The sequence below is a fragment of the Capra hircus genome, chromosome 17 (assembly GCF_001704415.2).
Source record: "Capra hircus breed San Clemente chromosome 17, ASM170441v1, whole genome shotgun sequence".
NCBI lineage: Eukaryota > Metazoa > Chordata > Mammalia > Artiodactyla > Bovidae > Capra > Capra hircus.
Genome location: NC_030824.1, coordinates 4816682 through 4834686, shown reverse-complemented (window position 1 = coordinate 4834686; position 18005 = coordinate 4816682). Strand labels below are relative to the sequence as shown.

General features: G+C 53.5%; 1 protein-coding gene across 1 annotated transcript; it reads right to left on the bottom strand.

Moving 5' to 3' along the window:
* CRYBB1 (crystallin beta B1) lies at window positions 2453-12896 on the bottom strand. The gene is made up of 5 exons (XM_018061056.1): window positions 12596-12896; window positions 10668-10786; window positions 6422-6554; window positions 4635-4777; window positions 2453-2720 (listed from the first exon to the last, which is right to left on the bottom strand). Exons 1-5 carry the CDS (start codon window positions 12776-12778, stop codon window positions 2537-2539), a joined length of 762 nt encoding a protein of 253 aa, XP_017916545.1. The 5' UTR covers window positions 12779-12896; the 3' UTR covers window positions 2453-2536.

The following is an 18005-nucleotide window of genomic DNA, read 5'->3' as shown; positions in this document are numbered from 1 at the left end:
ATCATTGAGAATCATGGAACTTTGGAAACACAGAGTCCCAGCATCAGAATCTTGAGGCTGGATGGACTTGTTTACGCTGCCATTTTACAGATGGCAAGAATGAGTCCCTGGGTACAGAAGCGATTTGCCCAACATTTGGTAGCTCCTAGCAGTAGAACAGGACTAACACCATATCTCCTGATTCCTACCCAGGGCTCCTACCTTCTGGTCCGAGATAAGACACCCTGACTTCAAACGCAAGAGGTTGGTCAGATGGAGGGTGGGAGAACTAAGGTGGGAGGAAGAAGGAAAATGCATGTCCCAGAGGGGAAGATCTTCAGCTTTGAAGCTCAGCAAAACCACAGAGTGGGGTGTCATGAGGCCCCGCTTTTCTTTCCGGCTTCCTCTTCTGCCACACTCTGCATTCCCTTCTCACCCCCGACCTCCGCCCACTCAACCACCAAGCTCCTCCTCCCACTTTAATAGGCGTCACTTGGACCCACCACAAGCTCTCTCCACCTCTGTGCCTTTGCCCATGGTGCTCCACGGCTGCCCAGTACAGCTGTACAGGTTGGGCACTGCACAAGGGTCCCGTACTGACATCATAGACATCACAGATTTATACCAATACTTTCTGGCAGATGGCAGTCAACTGTCTTCTTTTGTTTGTCTTATTTGGCTGCATTGGGTCTTAGTTGCAGCATGCGGGATCTTTTCATTAGGACACATGGGCTCCCTAGTTGTGGTCCACAGGTTTAGTTGTTCTATGGTGTGTGGGATCGTAGTTCCCCAACCAGGGATCAAACCCACGTCCCCTGCATTGCAAGGCGGATTCTTAACCACTGGACCACAACGGAAGTCTCAGCAGTCAAATGTCTTGAGGAAGAAGTATCTTTTTATCATTTGCACAAAGGTGCCATGTAGGGTAGCAGGGACCTTGCTGTTTGCTCTGCCTGGAATGCCATCTCCCTCATTCACCACCAAGTAAGCTCCCACTTCATCCTTCAAGGCCCCCTTCAAATACCCTCTCCTCCAGGAAGATATCCATGGCAACACCTCCCCCAGGCTTCCTGCAGAGATTAATGATTCATAACATCGGTCAAAGCTGCTTGTTGATACAGGACTCACTGCCTGGTGTAGATTTACAGCATAGGGCATGAGCCATTTGTAATGGGAGAGATGATGCTAGGTGGAACTTGAACCCAGGACTGAATCAGATACAAGAAAAGAACCCTCTTTTGACTCTTCTTTGATTAAATCAGGGAGCAACAGCTCAGTTTGGGCAAGCACTTCTTTCAGACCCCCCTCCAACACTTGCTAATGATCCATTTCATCAAAGAATGAGCAGGCTGCAGGCTAAAGCTTAAGCAAGCAGTGGTATCTGCTGATAATTCAGTGCTTGGCCTTCTGTAAGTTATATTTACTTAAATGACTGCTTCCTATCTGTGGCATAGGATGCCAGTTTTCCATATCCTGTAGTGTTATCAAGTTTTACTTACAAATCAATGCATTTAAGCACACAATGCTATCTATTTAAACAAAAATGATAAGCAACAAGACAGGTGGTAAGAAGAGAAGGCAAAAAAAAAAAAAAATCAGAAGAGTAGTACCTGAAGGAGTAGAATTTGAAAACACTGATTTTTTTTTTTTTTAAGATTGTGACTCTGGAACCTGACTGGGTTCAAATCTTGACTTGACAGCTGTGTGACCTTAGGCAAGTCACTTTCCCTCTCTGACCTTCAATTTCCTCACTTGTTAAATAGGAATAATTATACAATACTGGCCTCCTAGAGTTGTCCAAATGCTGAGGCTGAAACTCCAATACCTTGGCCACCTAATGCAAAGAGCTAGTCAGGAAAAGACCCTGATGCTGGCAAAGATTGAGGGCAGGAGAAGGGGACTACAGAGGATGAGATGGTGGGATGGCATCACTGACTCATCATGAGTTTGAGTAAACTCCAAGAGTTGGTGATGGACAGGGAGGCCTGGTATGCTGCAGTCCATGGGGTCGCAAAGAGTCGGACACGACTGAGTGACTGAACTGAACTGAAGAGTTGTGCAAAAGATATACAAAGAGAATGCAAAGGACTTAGTGGTACTAGCTGGGTTCTTTTTTTTTTTTTTTTTTTGAGTTTTAGTTTTTTAAACTTAAAAAAAAATTATTTGATTGATTTGGCTGTATCAGGTCTTAGCTATGGCATGTGGGATCTATGTTACATCATAGGATGTTTTGCTGTGGCGCGTGGACTCTCTAGTCAAGGCATGAGGGTGCAGTTGCCCCACGGCATGTGGAATCTTAGTTCCCTCACCAAGGATCGAACTCGCATCCCCTGCACTGCAGGTGGATCCTCAAGCACCGGTCCACCAGGGAAGTCCTGTGCTTGCTGTTTTTATTATTACAATACTTATCAAGACGGACGAAGTCGCATGCCAACACTGAGGCCTGCATCTGTTCATAGACCCAGGAGACAGCTTGGCTTCTGGAATTTTTATTTGCGTGGGGAAGGTGGGGACGATGAGCCCGCAGCAGGGCAGGCCACACGAGCAGCGTGTGGACTCACTTGGGCGGCTCGGCGGCCAGGACAGGGAAGCAGCCTTCGCGATGCCACTGCCGGTCACGCAGGCGGCGCACGGCCTGCATCTGCGGCTGGAAGGCCCCCCACTCGTTCCAGTGCCGGAAGTCGCCAGGCTCCAGGAGGTACTGGTACCCACGGTAGCCGGGATACTGGTAGCCAACCCAGCTGGGGGGAAAGCAAGGACAGTGTGGAGGCGGCCTGTCTCACCACCTGGCACCTAGACGCCCCCCTGGACCCGCAAGTCCTGCATCCAGCCCGGCAGCCTGCTCTCCAACCCCTCACCTGTCCTCGCAGGGTGGGGGCACCCGGGGCTCCTCTGGGTGGGCTTGGCCCCTTCCTGCTGGCTCTGGGCAGTGATCTCACCTCTCTGACAGATCTCGGCTTCCTCCTCTAAGTGAAGTGGGGATGGTCATGGGAGCTGGTTTATGAGGGTTTGGGGGGCCAAAGGGGAAAATGAATCAAAGTACTTTACTAAGTGGATTACAGATACATGGTAGGGAGAGTAATACACATTCCACTGAAAGTGATGACCTGGAGCTCAGAGAACAGGATCCAAGGGAATTAAGACAGGGCTTGGGGACTGGTTAGCAATAAGAAGGGGCAGTCTTGGCCCAAAAAGTGGTTTCCTTTGTTGGAAAGTGAATTTGTGTGAAGTGGCTGGGAACACACCTTCTGGTATCAGAGACAAACAGTTCAAATCCTAGCTCTGCCATTTACTAGACAGGTGACTTATCAGAACCCCAGCTTGTTGTCTATGAAATGGGGATGATGAAAACCTGCCTCATGGGTGTATTGTAAAAACTCAATGACGATTCATTGAAAGAAGTTAGCATGGTGCTCGGTCCATCGTAAGCACTTGATACAACTTATTATCCATGATTAATTTCTAATTCTGTCATTGCCTCTGCTGGGAGGGCCTTTCCAGGTCTCTCTCAGACCCCCTGCTCATCTTTCAAGGTCTGGCTTAAGTTCCAGCCTCCTCAGGTAAACCTTGGACCTGCCCTCCCTCCACTCCAGCACATAGAACCCAGTCCCAGAAACCTTTCTTCTCCCTCTTACCTCCTGTGTGGACCATCTCTTATCTATTATTGCTGGACATTATCTCACAGGTGTACTGACACCCTCCTGCTAGACTGAATAAGCCCCTGAAGGCAGGAGCTGAGCCTTCTTCACCTCTGCCTCCTGCTGTGTGCTGAGCACAAAGCCTGGCGTATTGTCAATATTTGGTAAATTTCAGATGGCTTACATACTGGAATACTGGGTCTCAGGGAAGGATAAAAGGGCAAGAAAAAGACCACAGCCCTGATGGTGTTATAAGAACTCAGAAAAGCATCTGGGGTAGAGAGTTAGATGCCTTCCACTTGCCTTGAGGAGATCAGGGGTGTTTTGTATGGTTCTTTGGAGGCAGGGGGATGGATAAAGTGACCTCCTTTGGGTATCTGGCCCTTCCCTGTGTTCTCATGGACATGGGGTCAAGGGGGGCCTCTGTTTTGAAAGCTTCAAATTCTAGAGTTCGGAGCAGAAAGAATCTTCTGGGATTAGGAATTCTGATGTACCCATTGTATAGAGGGCAACACTGAGACACGGAGAGGGCTTGTAGTTCACCCAGGTGCCATAGCGCATTAGTGACAGGGTCAAGGCCCTTTCGTTACACAGTCTCACCTCTCAGATGTCACTCTGCTCATGTCTCCAGAGGCTCCAATCTCCCTGGATATTTCCATTTCCTCGACCCACCCAGAATGGTCTACTCACATCCATTCTGCTCCTCCGCGCTTCACTATTTCTCCAACCCAAACACCGGGCTAGAAGCCTCAACTCGCTGCATCTTCCCACTTCTTAGGACAATTGCTAGCTTTGTTTACACCAACATGTAATTCATCAACACATGACTCCACCCCTGCCCCCTAGGGCTATGACACTCTCTTGGCAGAATCCAGGCCTCCTGGCCTTTCCTGCATGTCTGATGTTGCATCCTGTCAGGGGCGGGGGCGGGGCGGGGGCGGGTTGGGGGGGTGCCATCCCAGCCTGCCTGAGCTTGAAATGAAGCAGGGGATGAGGGCCCACAGGAGCAGGGCTTACGTTCCGCTGGAGACCCTCACACTGCCCACGCGGTCACAGAAGCCGTAGACCCAGAGGCTGGGCACGTCATCCTCCAGGATCTCCATAGTGTTGCCCTTGAAGTTGGCCCCTTCGAACAGGCTGAGCTTGTGCTCCTGGGCATCCTGGGGAAGGAGAGACAGGTCAGGGGTGAATGGGGCCTCCTGGGCATGGAGAGAGAGAGAGCTGAGCCTGCTCAGACCATCATGGGATGGCCAACATCCAGCCTCGAAGTGCCCTTCTCATCCAGAAACATAAGGATGTCAGCCTCTACTTCACAGAGCTAACCCATATAGGGCACTTAGCATGATACCTGGAATACACCCAGAGCTCCAGACAAATTCACTCAATATTTTTATTATGCCGATCAGGGGTGCAGAGGCTCAGAGAAGTTAAGCTTCTTGCCCGGCATCACACAGCCAGCCAGGGGCAGAACCCTCCAGAGAAGTGTGTCCCTGCTCCCATCCCATCTTACACCCCGCTCCCCTCCACTGCCTCTGCTGCAGCCACACTAGCCCCCCTTTCCTACCTCCTTGTTCCACCCAGCCCATTTTCACTCCAGGAACGCTGCCCCCACTGTCCCCTCAGCAGGCTGTGCCCACGGCTGACTCGGTCCCCATCCTTTGGGAGCTCTCTCCCCGGATCACCCCCCAGCCACTCCCACCCCCCTTTCCCCAATACCAGAGCCCCAGTTTCCTCTTCCCCTCTCTGAGCACACCCTGCAAGACCCCCATGCAGTAAGCACCATGGCTGTTTGCCATTACAGGTGGATTTCTGTGATTAGGTGTTCAGTATCCGCCTCCCATGGGGGCAGGGACCTTGCCTGTTGTAAGCACACTAGCACATCAGAGCCTACCACAGAGCCGGGCAGAAACACACCCACGTGTCTGTGCTGGGATGAATGACTGCATCTGGGAGACAGTCGAGACAGAGATCCCTCTAACATCTCAGGAGAGAGGGCTGGAAAGGAGCCAGAGGACCCAGCTGGCCGAAAGTTGGAGGTAAGAGAGAAAATGGGCCACCCAGGATGGTGGCAGGGGTACGGGGGAGGGATTGGACCAGTGGCTCTTAGCCCTGGCTGCCCAGAGACCTCAGAGGCATGGAAAGTAATCAGTGCCGGCGAATAAGCCCTGGAGATCTGGATTAAATTGGTCTGGGTTGGGGGGGGGGGGTCCTGGTATTGGGATTTTTTCCTAATAATATATTTTATTTAAGCAAATATGTCTAAATTATGCTAATTTCAATAGGCAGACAACACAGCAATATTAATGAGGTCTTTTAAACAAACTTTTTGGCTGTGCCATGGGACATGTGGGATCTTAGTTCCCAGGCCAGGGACTGAACCAGCGCCCCTGAGTTCAATCCTGGGCCACCAGGGGAGTCCCTAAGGAGGTGTTTTACATTCTTGTTTTTGAGCGGGGACTGCTCTTCAATGAGCTAGAGAGCAGCTCGTGCGCTGTAACGAAGAGCAGTCCCCGCTCTCCGCAACCAGAGAAAAGCCTGCGGACCAATGGAAACCCAGCAAAGCCAAAATGAAAGAAATGAAACTATATTTAAAAACAAAACCGGATTCCAGGGCACGTGATGAGTGTATCACAGGCGCCTTGTGTGTTGACATTGCCCTTGGACGAGCTCAGAGGTCACCGCCCAACATTCCGTCTTCATTTCTCCTGCTCACCTGACTCCTCAGGTCTCCTGGCCATCACACCTCGGGCTTGCTCCTGCCCCAGCACCTCCCCCGCCCCGAGCCCGGTCCAAGGGCCACTCACCATCCTGATGGGGCGGAAGGACATGAGCCGGTCGCTGCGGTAGCTGCTGGACCACGTGTCCCAGCGTGGGTACTCGCCTTTCTCCAGGACGAACATCTCCCCCCGGAAGTTGGACTGCTCAAAGGCGACCCAGCTGGACGGGGAGAGAGGTGGGCAGGGTAGGGAGAGTCAGGAGGGGCGAAGGCAGAGAGGAGAAGCCATCGTGGGCAGAAGGCCCCTCCCCACACTCGCTTTCCCATTTTTGCCTTGCAAGGCAGCAGCAAGGCTGGAGGGAGGGAGGGGTTGATCCCAGGCTCTGTCACTGACTGGCTGGGAGACTATGGGCAAGACACTTCACTTCTCTGAGCCTCGGTGTCCTCATCTAATTTGCCTATTTTCTTGAAGTTGGTGTAGGATTAAATGAGACAGTGTATACAATCACAGAAGCCAAATATCTCCCCAGATGTAGGATTTACACATAATTTTAGCACTGTGAGGACTTGGGGGAAATAACACATCAGAAGACATTTTTTAAAACCCCAAAGACTCTTGAGAGTCCCTTGGACTGCAAGGAGATCCAACCAGTCCATCCTAAAGGAAGTCAACCCTGAATACTCATTGGAAGGGCTGATGCTGAAGCTGAAACTCCAATACTTTGGCCACCAGATGCAAAGAGCTGACTCACTGGAACAAACCCTGATGCTGGGAAAGATTGAGGGCAGGAGGAGAAGGGGGCGGTAGAGCATGAGGCGGTTAGATAGCATCACTGACTCAACAGACAGGAATGTGAGCCAACTCCAGAAGACAGTGAAGGACAGGGGATCCTGGCATGTTGAAGCCCAGGGAGTCGCAAAGAGTGGGACACGATTTAGCAACTGAACAACAATTTATCTTTGTAGCAAAGGAAGAACAGGCCACCGGACCAGAGCCTTGAGCAGGCTATTATCCTGTGTTCACAGTAGGAATCTTTTCTACAGATACCTTTTACTTACCGCAGGTGATACTATCTCTCCATTTGTAAAAGTGATGCAAAGGTTCTTTTGATATGTGTTTATTTGTGTCAAAAAAGGGTCATTTTAAAATGAAGTAGGGACTTCCCTGGGGGTCCAGTGGCTAAGACTCCAGGCTCCCAACACAGGGCACCCAGGTTTGATCCTTGGCCAGGGAACTAGATCCCACGTGCCACAACTAAGACCCGGGGAAGCCAAATAAATAGATATTATTTTTAAAAATAAAATAAGTATATTAAACAAATAATATTCCTGCAGGTATGGGGGTAGGGAAAAATTGATACAGGTGCTTGAATCGTGTTTGACAAAGGCTGGCCTAGCATACAGAATACAGTAATCAGTACGGGGGCAGTGGAAGGGGGAATGAGAGTAATGTTTGCCTCTCAGATGCCTATGAGAATTAAATCTGACTGTGCATATGTAGTTGTTCAGTTTTCTAAAAGGATTAATTACAAGCTTGACGTCAGATGGGGGCTTTCTCAGTGCAGCCTGATTGAGGATGGGAAGTGAGCTTGTTGTTAAAAGGACCAGGGATTCTGGGGGAGATAAGATGATGCCCATTTCATAGATGAGAAGGCTGTGACAAAGGAGCCCCTTAAACTTTCCTCTCTGTGTTCTGGAGTTCTCAGGGAACAAGAGAGGGCTGGGGGATGCTGACATTAGTCTCATCTCCCTGATGGGGACTGGGACCCTCCTCTACCCAGAACGAGAGGGGGAAGATGGGGGCGGGGGAGGCTACTACCACAGGCTGAAATAGAATGTGTCCAGGAAGCCTCAGGTCTCGTCTGAGAAAGGCGCCAACCCACAAAGCAGGGTGACAGAACTGGTGATGCAGATTTATTCTTCCAGAATAGAGGCGAATCTGCCTCAGCCCCACAGAGGCTGGAGCATATGAGAAAAGGCTGGGCAGGTGGATGGGCGGCGGGTGGATGGGTGAACCGATGGCTGAATGAACGGGCAGATGGGTGGATGGACAGGTAGGTGGCCGGGTAGATGGCTGGATCTATGGATCTATGGAGGAGTGTATTTGCTGGATGGATGCATGGTGGAGAATGGACGGACGGAAGGAGCGCTGAATAGAGGGATAAATGAATGGATGGAGAATGCGTGTGCAGGTGGATGGATGAACTGAGCTATAGACGGATGAGTGGGTGCGGGGAGAGGGAGCCTTGGAAGATGGTGCTGTGCAGGAGTTAAGAGGATAGACTGGCAACAGACAGACCCCAGTTCTAATCCCACTTTAGCATTTATGTTCTGTGTGATCTGGGCAAGTCACCTGAGTTCATTAAGCCTCCGTCAAGGAGAAGAGAGGATTGCATCTACCTTGGCAGGAGACGATGAGGGTCTAAAGAGAAAACACAGCCCGCAAGATGGTTCATGATTGAAGAGGAAGGGAAGCTGGAGATCTGAGCTTACGGAAAGACAGACACTGAGCGGTCTTGCCACTCCGACACCCTCCCCTAAAACTGTCTTATTCAGGAGTCACAGTGCCCAGTGATATGGGTGAGGAGTTGTCTATATTAGTGCCTTTTCTCATCTCCTGTGGCTCATATGAGCAAGGAGAGAGGTAGGGCAGGAATCTCAGTTCACAGATGTGGGAAACTGAGGCTCAGAGGGGTTAAGTCACTGGTCTAAAGTCACACGGCAGTGGTGGCGAGTGTCCGCTGAGGCCTCTGGGTTTCAAGCGGGCTTGCCTCCCCACCCCAGCTGTGTGAGGGCACACCCCTCCTCCCCTCCCCCTGCTCACCCCATCCCCTCCATCGCTTTCTCCACCGCTGTTTCTCCCAGGGCCCTGCTGGTCCTGACACTGGCCCGGGGCCCTGGGAACCAGGACCAGAGCACACACCAAAGACCAGCTGCATCTTTGCTGGAGGAGAAATACTCTGGGTTTGAGTCACTGATAATGAAAAAAGCCTGAAAACCCAAACTGGCCACATCCGGCAGCTTCTCTTCTCAGCTGGGCTTTGAATCTGAGGGTGGGGCTGAGGTTACCAGCCTACCCTGGCCCATGGTAACTTGGCTAAACACACAGAGCATCAGGAAGCGTCAATAATCCTTGTTACCACCAGCTAATGTCTGGGCACCCACAGAATGCCAGTTCCATGCTGCATTATTGCCTTCAGACTTGAGAATAATCTAGTGGAAGGGAGTGGGGACCATTACTCTGCCCATTTCAGAGATGAGGAAACTGAGGCTTAGACACTGAACAAGGTAAACAGGGGAGTTGGGACTCACACCCAGGCATGTCTGATCTCAAAGCCTATCTCTGCCCTCTGTAGCACCCAGAGCCCCAGGATGCTGGTTGTAAAGGCTGATCACACCCCTTGCAGGCTTTTTGGTTGGAGAGATGAGGCAAACGGGCCCTGTGGGTCTTGTCCAGAGGTTGGCCCTGCGCCCTGAGCGTAGTCTACAGGGGTTGAGGTTGGCACAACCACTATGTCCAAGGGACAATTATTTCTGCCTTAGGCCCAGAGAGTCAGGGGCAGCCTGTGGAGCAGGATGATATAGGCACTGTGAGTGAAACTCATCAACCTGAGTCGAACCCAGGCTCTGCTACTCACCCTTTGAGCCTCGGTTTCCCCATCCATCAAATGGGAATAAGAACCACCCCTCTCCCACACAGCACTGTAGGATCATCTAGGTAAAGCCCTCAGTCCGTCCTGGCACCTCGTGGGTACTCAACAGAAGCTCGTTACTATCCTAAAGGCTGCTTGCTGCCCAGGAGAGGGGACAGCTAGTGGAGACCTGGCCCTTTGCCCTGCTCCTGCCATCAGTGATGGGCAGGGGGCTCCTTCTGCAGCAGAAACAACATTTCTCTGGAGCCTGGAATCATACCTTACTGTCAGTGTGCCCTTACGCTTATCAGATCACCTCTTGGAGCCTCAGTTTCCTCATCTGTAAAATGGGAAGGAGAACCATACCTCCCTTTCCTCCCTCTTGGCTTTAAAACAAGCCCTAGAAATAGCACACAGTTGGCCCCAGTATGGGGGGTCCTGCATCTGCGAATACAGAAGTCAGGCTGGACTATGCCGTCTTATACCAGGTACTTGAGCATCGACAGATTTCGGTATCTGCTGGGGGTCCAGGAACCAGCCCGCGGAGGGTACTGAGGGATGACCGTGTGCGTCTCTGCTAGCACAGGGGAAGGCAGTCAAGAGCAGCTATGGTTGTTTTGCTATTCCTATTTTACTAAGGCTGTGGGAGTGCCTCCCCGCCCCCCCCCGCCCCCCCGCCCCCCCCCCCACCTAAACACTCACGGTCCGGAGGTGACAATGATGCTGCGCACTCGTTCGAAGCCACGGTCTCCCAGGTTCAAGCACTCCCCGGAGAATTCCACCCGCCGGCCCTGGAAGTTCTCCTGCTCAAAGACCACCAGCTGTAGGAGAGAGCCCCCGTGCCCAGGGAGCAGAATGAGGGGGGGAGTACCTCCAAAATGGAGAGGCTCCAGGGAAAATATGCATTAAGTACCTATGTACCGAAGGGCAGGCCGTGCCCAGATCAACTGAGAGCTTGCTGGGAGCCGAGGTCTGTGAAATGACCCTGTCCTGCCTTCCCTCCACTTCTGAACTTAATGTCTGTGCCACCCTTAGGAACTGATGGATCTTCCTTCCAGGCCTTTTTATCTGTGCTGTTCCTTCTGCCTGGAATGCCCTCTCCACCACACACCCCAATCCTGGAACTCATGTCCCCTGTCCTGTTCTAGGATCAGCTGTCACCTCCTCCAGGAAGCCCTCCCTGATACCTTTTCCCTGAGTGAGTTTGGTCGAGTGCCCCCTCCCACACACCCTCACTGTGCCCATCCCATCAGCAGCACAAGTAACACATACACAGTCACTGCTGCTTTTCTTCCGGGTCTCTAAGTACCCCTCTCCCCTTTCACTCACCGGTTCGAAGGGATGGATCTATTTCTGTATCTCCCAGCCCCAGCCTCTGCCACAGAGCTGATACTCAGGAAACATTCATAAGTCTACCCATCAAACCACAAGGGAGGCCAGAAGCAGGGGCCCCTGTGTCTACATGGGCTAATACCCTCCTCTCACTAAGCATCCAGTTTTGGTTTTTGTCTGCTAGTGGTCTGGAGTTGGGAAAACGCTGCCATTCGCTCGAACTGAGGCAAGTGTGTGCCTTCTCTGAGCCTCAACTTCCCCAGCTGTAAAATGGAGAGAGGTTCAACACACCCATGACCCAGCCCTGCCACTCCTGCACTTATCCGCCCAAGAGAAGCTCCTGCAGGTGACATGGCTAAGAACACCCTGACCACACTGTTTATGACAGCAAAGCTAGCGCCCACCCCACGATCGTCAGGAGTGATGGACACGCCCTGAAACACCACACAGCAGCCACAACAAATGACCCTCAGCAATGCACCACAGTGTCAGTGGCTGTTATAAATCTCATAGGAGGTACAAAAGAAAAACGAAAACCCCGGAACGGTTACATACAGTATATTCCAATAAGTTAAAAACAAATGAAGTGCAAATGTATACTTTTAAAAGAACAATGCATCAAAGCACATAAAACAGCAAGCAAGCAGGTGAGGGGGCGGGGTGAGGATGGCAGTTCCCTCGCCCAGGGGAGGAGGGAGGTGGGCTCCGGGGAGGGTGTGGGGGGCGGGGGACACTTTGAAGTTAGAGAGAGGCTGTTTACCAAGTCCTGCCTTTTCTTGTAAATAGCGGGTTTGTAGATGCGTGTTGTATTCATGAAAAATCAAATTGAAATTAAACCATTAAATAAGGGGCCGCATAAATAAAAGCCTGCCGGGGGTGGGGGGGTGGACCGCCTGACAGCGTGTCATGACCCAGTTCTGAACACCCGCGGTTGCAACCCAACTCGGTCCCAGGGGACCGGATGCCTGGCTCTCCAGGAGCCCTTTCAGCTTGACCGGCAGCTTGGAAACACTTTTCAGGAGGAGCTGAGGGCGGCCTTCTGCCCGAGAGGACCTTCTGGGACAGCTGTTTCCTGACACTAAGCCAGCCCGCTTTCTTTCCTTCTGTTTCTTGCTTTCGACAAAAACTGGAAAGCAGGTGCAAGCCTGCTGGGCATCTGGCGGGGACGCGGGGGAGCAGGTGGGGAGGGGGCGGGGCGGGGCGGGGGAGGGGCGGGGCGGGGCGGGGGAGGGGGCGGGGCGGGGGCGCGCAGGCGCCGGGGTGCAGGCCCGCCGCCCCGCCCCCAGGCCCGCGCTCACCTTGTAGCTGCCGGGAGGCAGGTCCGCTTTGGCCGCGGGCGCCGGCTGGGCGGGGGCCGGGGCGGGGGCGGGGGCGGGGCCGGAGCCCGGGGCGGGGCCTGGGGGCGGGCCCGCCTTCCCCTTCCCGTCGGGCCCTGGGTTCACGGCGGCGGTGGCCGAGGCCTTGGCCGCGGGCTGAGACATGGTTGCCGCCTGCGGAAGTTGTGTGAAGAGAACCCTTTGGCCCAGGTTCAGACGGGCCCGGCAACCCCCGGGCTGCCTCCCTGCTTCTTGTCCCCCATCCGCCTGTATGCTCAGGCTCCTGCAAACTCACCTCCTCTCTTTCTCCTTCTAAGACGGACGCCTGGAAAGCTGTCTGTCCCCATCTCCTCTGGGGGACCCCCTCATTCCTCCTGGCTGCCTGCACCCCGCTGGCTGTCATGTCCTCTCTGCCCCCTGGAGTCACTTTTCTCGCCCTCATCACTTAGCACCCTTCTTGGCTCAGGGCAGCTTCCATGTGCCCCAGCAGATTCATAACAAGAATGTCCCACTCGGGGAAGCCCAAGAGATATGAGGCTCATGAATGCAGCATCCTTCCCTCAGGATAACCTTTTATCCCCTCGGAGCAAACTGAGGCTCAGAGAGCGGAGGGGGGCCCTGCCTGAGGCCACACAGCTGCTAAGTGGTGGGACTCCCTCCAGTTTCAATGCCAGCTGGGCTTTTTGAGTGAAGTCGCTCAGTAGTGTCCGACTCTTTGCGACCCTGTGGACTGTAGCCTACCAGGCTCCTTAGTCCATGGAATTTTCCAGGCAAGAGTACTGGAGTGGGTTGCCATTTGTTTCTCCAGAGGATCTTCCTGACCCAGGGATCAAACCCGGGTCTCAGGCATTGCAGGCAGACGCTTTACCGTCTGCGCCACGGAGGCTTTGCCACCTGCTTATCCTGATCAACTCATCCTTCTGCCCTCAGGGCCTGGCTCAGCACCGGGCACATGGGAGAGGCTCACTTGACACCTGTCCAGAGATTGCACGAATGCCTCTTCCTCTCTCCTTTTTCTGAAACCATGCCTCTGGCATTGCCTGGGAACGGGTGTGTGAGTGCAGACACAGGCCCGGGCTGCAGGAGGCTCAGGAGACGCCTGTCAGGGTTCTAAAAGGGCTGTGGCCGTGTAGGCATTGGGTGGAGTGACCTTTGGTCAGTTCCAGAGCTTCCTCCTTACTTTGGGGTCATGGGCGCCTTGGGTGTTTGAAGAACGCCTTGTCTTTGTCCCCAGGGGGTGGAAATGCCCCCTTTAACTTTGGAGACCATTCCCAGAGACTCCAGGAACCCCCTCCAGCACAGATCAAGAGTCCCTGGCTGCAGCTTCCTGAACACTTTCTGTGAGGAAGAGCTAGCTAGGGGCAAGCAGAGCCCTCCCTGGGCCACCTCTTGAGAAGGACTGTCACCGCTCCGGGATGCTCTGCCCAGCTGTGGGGGGCCAGACAGCTGGGCCACATCTGTGGCTTCCAGGCTCTTGCTTCCCCCGCCCCCAAAGTCAGGCTCTGGATCCACAGTCCCCTGGGCTGGCACTGGGTTCCTTCCTGCCTGGAGACATGCTTTCCCTATCCCCTGCCCGCCCCACCCCCCAATCCCTCTCTCTATCCATCTCTCCCTTCCTCCTCCCCTCCCCCCTCAGTTTTCCTGTTTATTCCCATCTTCTCTCTCTCTGTGCCTAGCCTCCTGTCTCTCTGCTTCTCTCTCCCCCCAGTGTCTTGCCCTGTTTACACCTCTGCATCTGTCTGTTGTCTTTCTTCTCTTTTCTTCCCTCCCTCTCTTCCTCACTCTGCGTCCTCTCTCCCTGTCCCTACCTGTCTCCTGATTACCCCCATCTCTCTGACCCTCTTCTATCCCTGCTCTCTGTCTCCCTTTCTCACTCCCCTCCCCTCCCCTGGGGCTCTTGGCTGAGGGTGGGTCCCCTCTTACCTGGGGCCCTGCTATTTGCTGCTGGAGGACAGGCAGGCGGGCAGGCTTGGTGCAGTGGGTGACCAGGGGCCGACCCCCCATTTTATAGTCTGGCAGACACCAGATCTTGTCTTCTGTGGCACAAAGTGGCAGCTGGCTCAGCAGGCCCCGGGCAGCGAGTCGGGGGGGCCTTGGAGCCCCGGCCCTGCTGGGTTCCTGCGGAGGGCAGCACTTTCCATTGTGAGCCCGGCACGCACAGCAGAAACCCTGGCCGGCAGCCACATGGCCTTGCCTCTGCCGGGCCCCTGCCCTGAAGCTCCTCTCACAAACCCCCGCCGGGTAAGGGCCTGTGATGGGGTCCCCACTGGCTGCCAATCCAGGGAAAGCGGGAGCCTCCAGAAGGCCGGTTGGAGACCTGGGTTGGAATCCAGGCTCAGCCACTCTGCACCCCGTGGCCTTAGGAAAGTCTGTCCCTTGGGGCCTCTGTGTCTGCAGTTACAAGTGGCTCAGGTGTCCCTGTGGGGTTGCTGCCCAGGAAGGCAGGGGACAAGGGGTAGCATTAATGCATTACCCCTGCCATCTGGGTCAGTCCCCAGGACAATCCACCTTATTGGGTACTTTCATTATACCCATTTGTCAGATGAGCAAAACTAAGGCACAGAGAGAGCAGAGCCAGGAATGGGCTGGGTGCAGGGGGAGCGAGGGAAACCAGCTGGGAGAGAGAACAGGGACTCAGGCTGGGAGAAGTGGATAGTGACAGAGAAAGAGGGATGATGGAGACAGAAATACAGATGGGGAGAGGGAAGGGTGATGGCGACAGGGACGGATGTCAAATGGAGCAATAAAGACTCGGAACAAGGGAACGGACGCCAGAAATCTCCTCCTCCAATCCCCTCATTTCACACTTGGAGAAACTGAGGCCCGGGGGAACCATGGATTTCAACATGGCCACACAGGATGAACTGACAATCGAGCCAGCGCCAGGGGACCGCGGGGCGCAGCTGGGCCACGCCAGCCTGCAGTCTGCCTCCCCGGCCCCTGGTGGTGGTGATGGGGTGGGGAGAACAGGATTCTCCTTAGGTTCTTGTTTCTTCTGTGGGGGTCCAGGGTCCCAGACTCCCCACGGAGCCCAGCTCCGCCTCGCATGTCCCAGGGGCAGCTCTGCCGTCTGCCCACCCCCCACCTCTCACCCCCTCACTTCCCAGCCTCCCCCCAGCCTTTCATCCTGGGCCAAGGCCTTGGTTGTTGTGGGGGGCAGCAACCGCAGGACAGGGCAGCCACTGGAACGGGGGCCAAGATGCCTGCGGTGGGGGCCACCCACAGGTCTGGGTTTCAAGGCCAAGACGTCTGGGGCAGTTCCGTGTCCCCTATGGCAACGGGCGGTCAGCCAAACGGTGGGGGCGGAGGTAGGGGGGCCCCTCCTAGGCCTCCCTCTCCCCTCCATGCTGGGTGGCTCCACTCTGAGCATCTGACTGACGTGGTTCCTGTAATCCTCATTATTTCGGTGGGGGCACTGGGATTGATCCTCTTCGCAGACGAGGAAACCGAAGCAAATTTCTTTGCCCTCTCTCAGCCCATTTCCTCATCTGTAAGAACGGAATTGGAAGTCACACGTTTTGAACTCCTGAACCCCAGCTCTTAAAAACCATGCCCTCTTGCTTTCATACAAGTAAGTATTTTCAAGTAATAAAGGGTAGTCATTAAGCATTTAATAAACATTTAAGCGGAGAAGGCAATGGCACCCCACTCTAGTACTCTTGCCTGGAAAATCCCATGGACGGAGGAGCCTGGTGGGCTGCAGTCCATGGGGTCGCAAAGAGTCGGACATAACTGAGCGACTTGACTTTCACTTTTCACTTTCATGCATTGGAGAAGGAAATGGCAACCCACTCCAGTGTTCTTGCCTGGAGAATCCCAGGGAAGGGGGAGCCTGGTGGGCTGCCATCTGTGGGGTCGCATAGAGTCGGATACGACTGAAGTGACTTAGCAGAAACATTTAAGAGGAATCATTTCCCCCAGCTTTACTGAAATATAACTGGCACACAACAGAGGGTAAAGGTGTGCTGAACTTTGGCTTGATACATTTACAAATTGCAAAGTGATTGCCACCTCCCTGCCATCACACAGTTACTGTTCATGTTCTTGTGGGGAGAACACGAGAGATCTGTTCCCTAAGCAAGATTTGAGTACACATTACACTATCAGCTATAATCACCATGCTGTCCTTTAGGTCCCCAAACTCGTTAACCTTATAACTGGAAGCTTAAAGCTCCACCTCCCAGCTCCCGGTACCCTCCATCTTACTCTCCACTTCTCTGATTTTGTCTTTTTACAGTTTCATATATAAGTGAGATCATACTATATTTGTCTTTCTCTGATTTATTTCGCTTAGCATAACGCCTTCGGGGGTCTATCCGTGTTGTCACGAACGGCAGGGTTTCCTTCTTTCTCAAGGCGGAATAACATTCCATTGTATCTACATATCACATCTTATATATCCACTCATTGGATAAAGAGTGGATGGATAATCAGGTTATCTCAGCTATCCACTATTTTGGACAGTTAGGTTATTTTCACATCCTGGCTGCTGTGCGTAAAGCTGCAATACACGCAGAAGTGCAGCTGTGTCGATAGTAATTTTTTTTTTAATTAGCTGCAGTGATGCCAGTGATGATGGAGACACGTGATGAACGTTAGGTTCCAGGAGCTGCTCCAGAACCGTGCTGCTGGTCGTGTGTAACTCACATTTACCCTCACAATACCGCATCTCTTAGGCTGAACCCAATTTACCTGTATACCCATTCTACATATGAGGAAACTGAGGCTCGGAGAGATGGAGTAACAGGCTCAAGGTTACCCAGCCACCAAGAATGGGATGTAAACCTGGGCCGTCTGGACACGGAGGCTGCATGCTTGGCCTTTCACCTTCCTGGCAACCTGATGTCAAAGCTGTGTCTTTGATCAAGCTGCATAGAGCCCACCCAGAGGGCACTAGCGTTGCCAGCTCCCAGCTCCCAGCTCCATGAGCTGATGTGGACGTTCTCCAGCTCACCCGGAGGGGTCTGGTTTCCAGGCATGCTCTTCCCTGTGCCGTGACAGGACCCTCTTGGGCCAATTTCAGAGGGTGGGAGTTGGGGGAGACATGTGGACGAAGGAAATTCTACGAACCCTGTATGTCCGGTGGTGCAGCACAGTTTGTAAGCATATTCAGGCCACCAGCGCCTTCCTTCTGCCCACGGAGCCAGTTGGACCCGTCTCTGGGCTTTGTGGGCCCCGGGAGCCCTGGCCCAGCCACCTGTCCTGCCTGCGTCCCTCTGCGCTCCTTCAGCCCCATTGGGTCACCAGCCCCAGATTCCCACCTCTGCACTCTTGCCTAGCAAAAGCATCTCACTCGCTACAAATCCTCCACACCCTTCAGAACCGAGTTTCAATGCCACCTCTGCCATGAAGCCCACCCTGATTGCCCCCACCAGAAGAAGAAGGGAGCTGG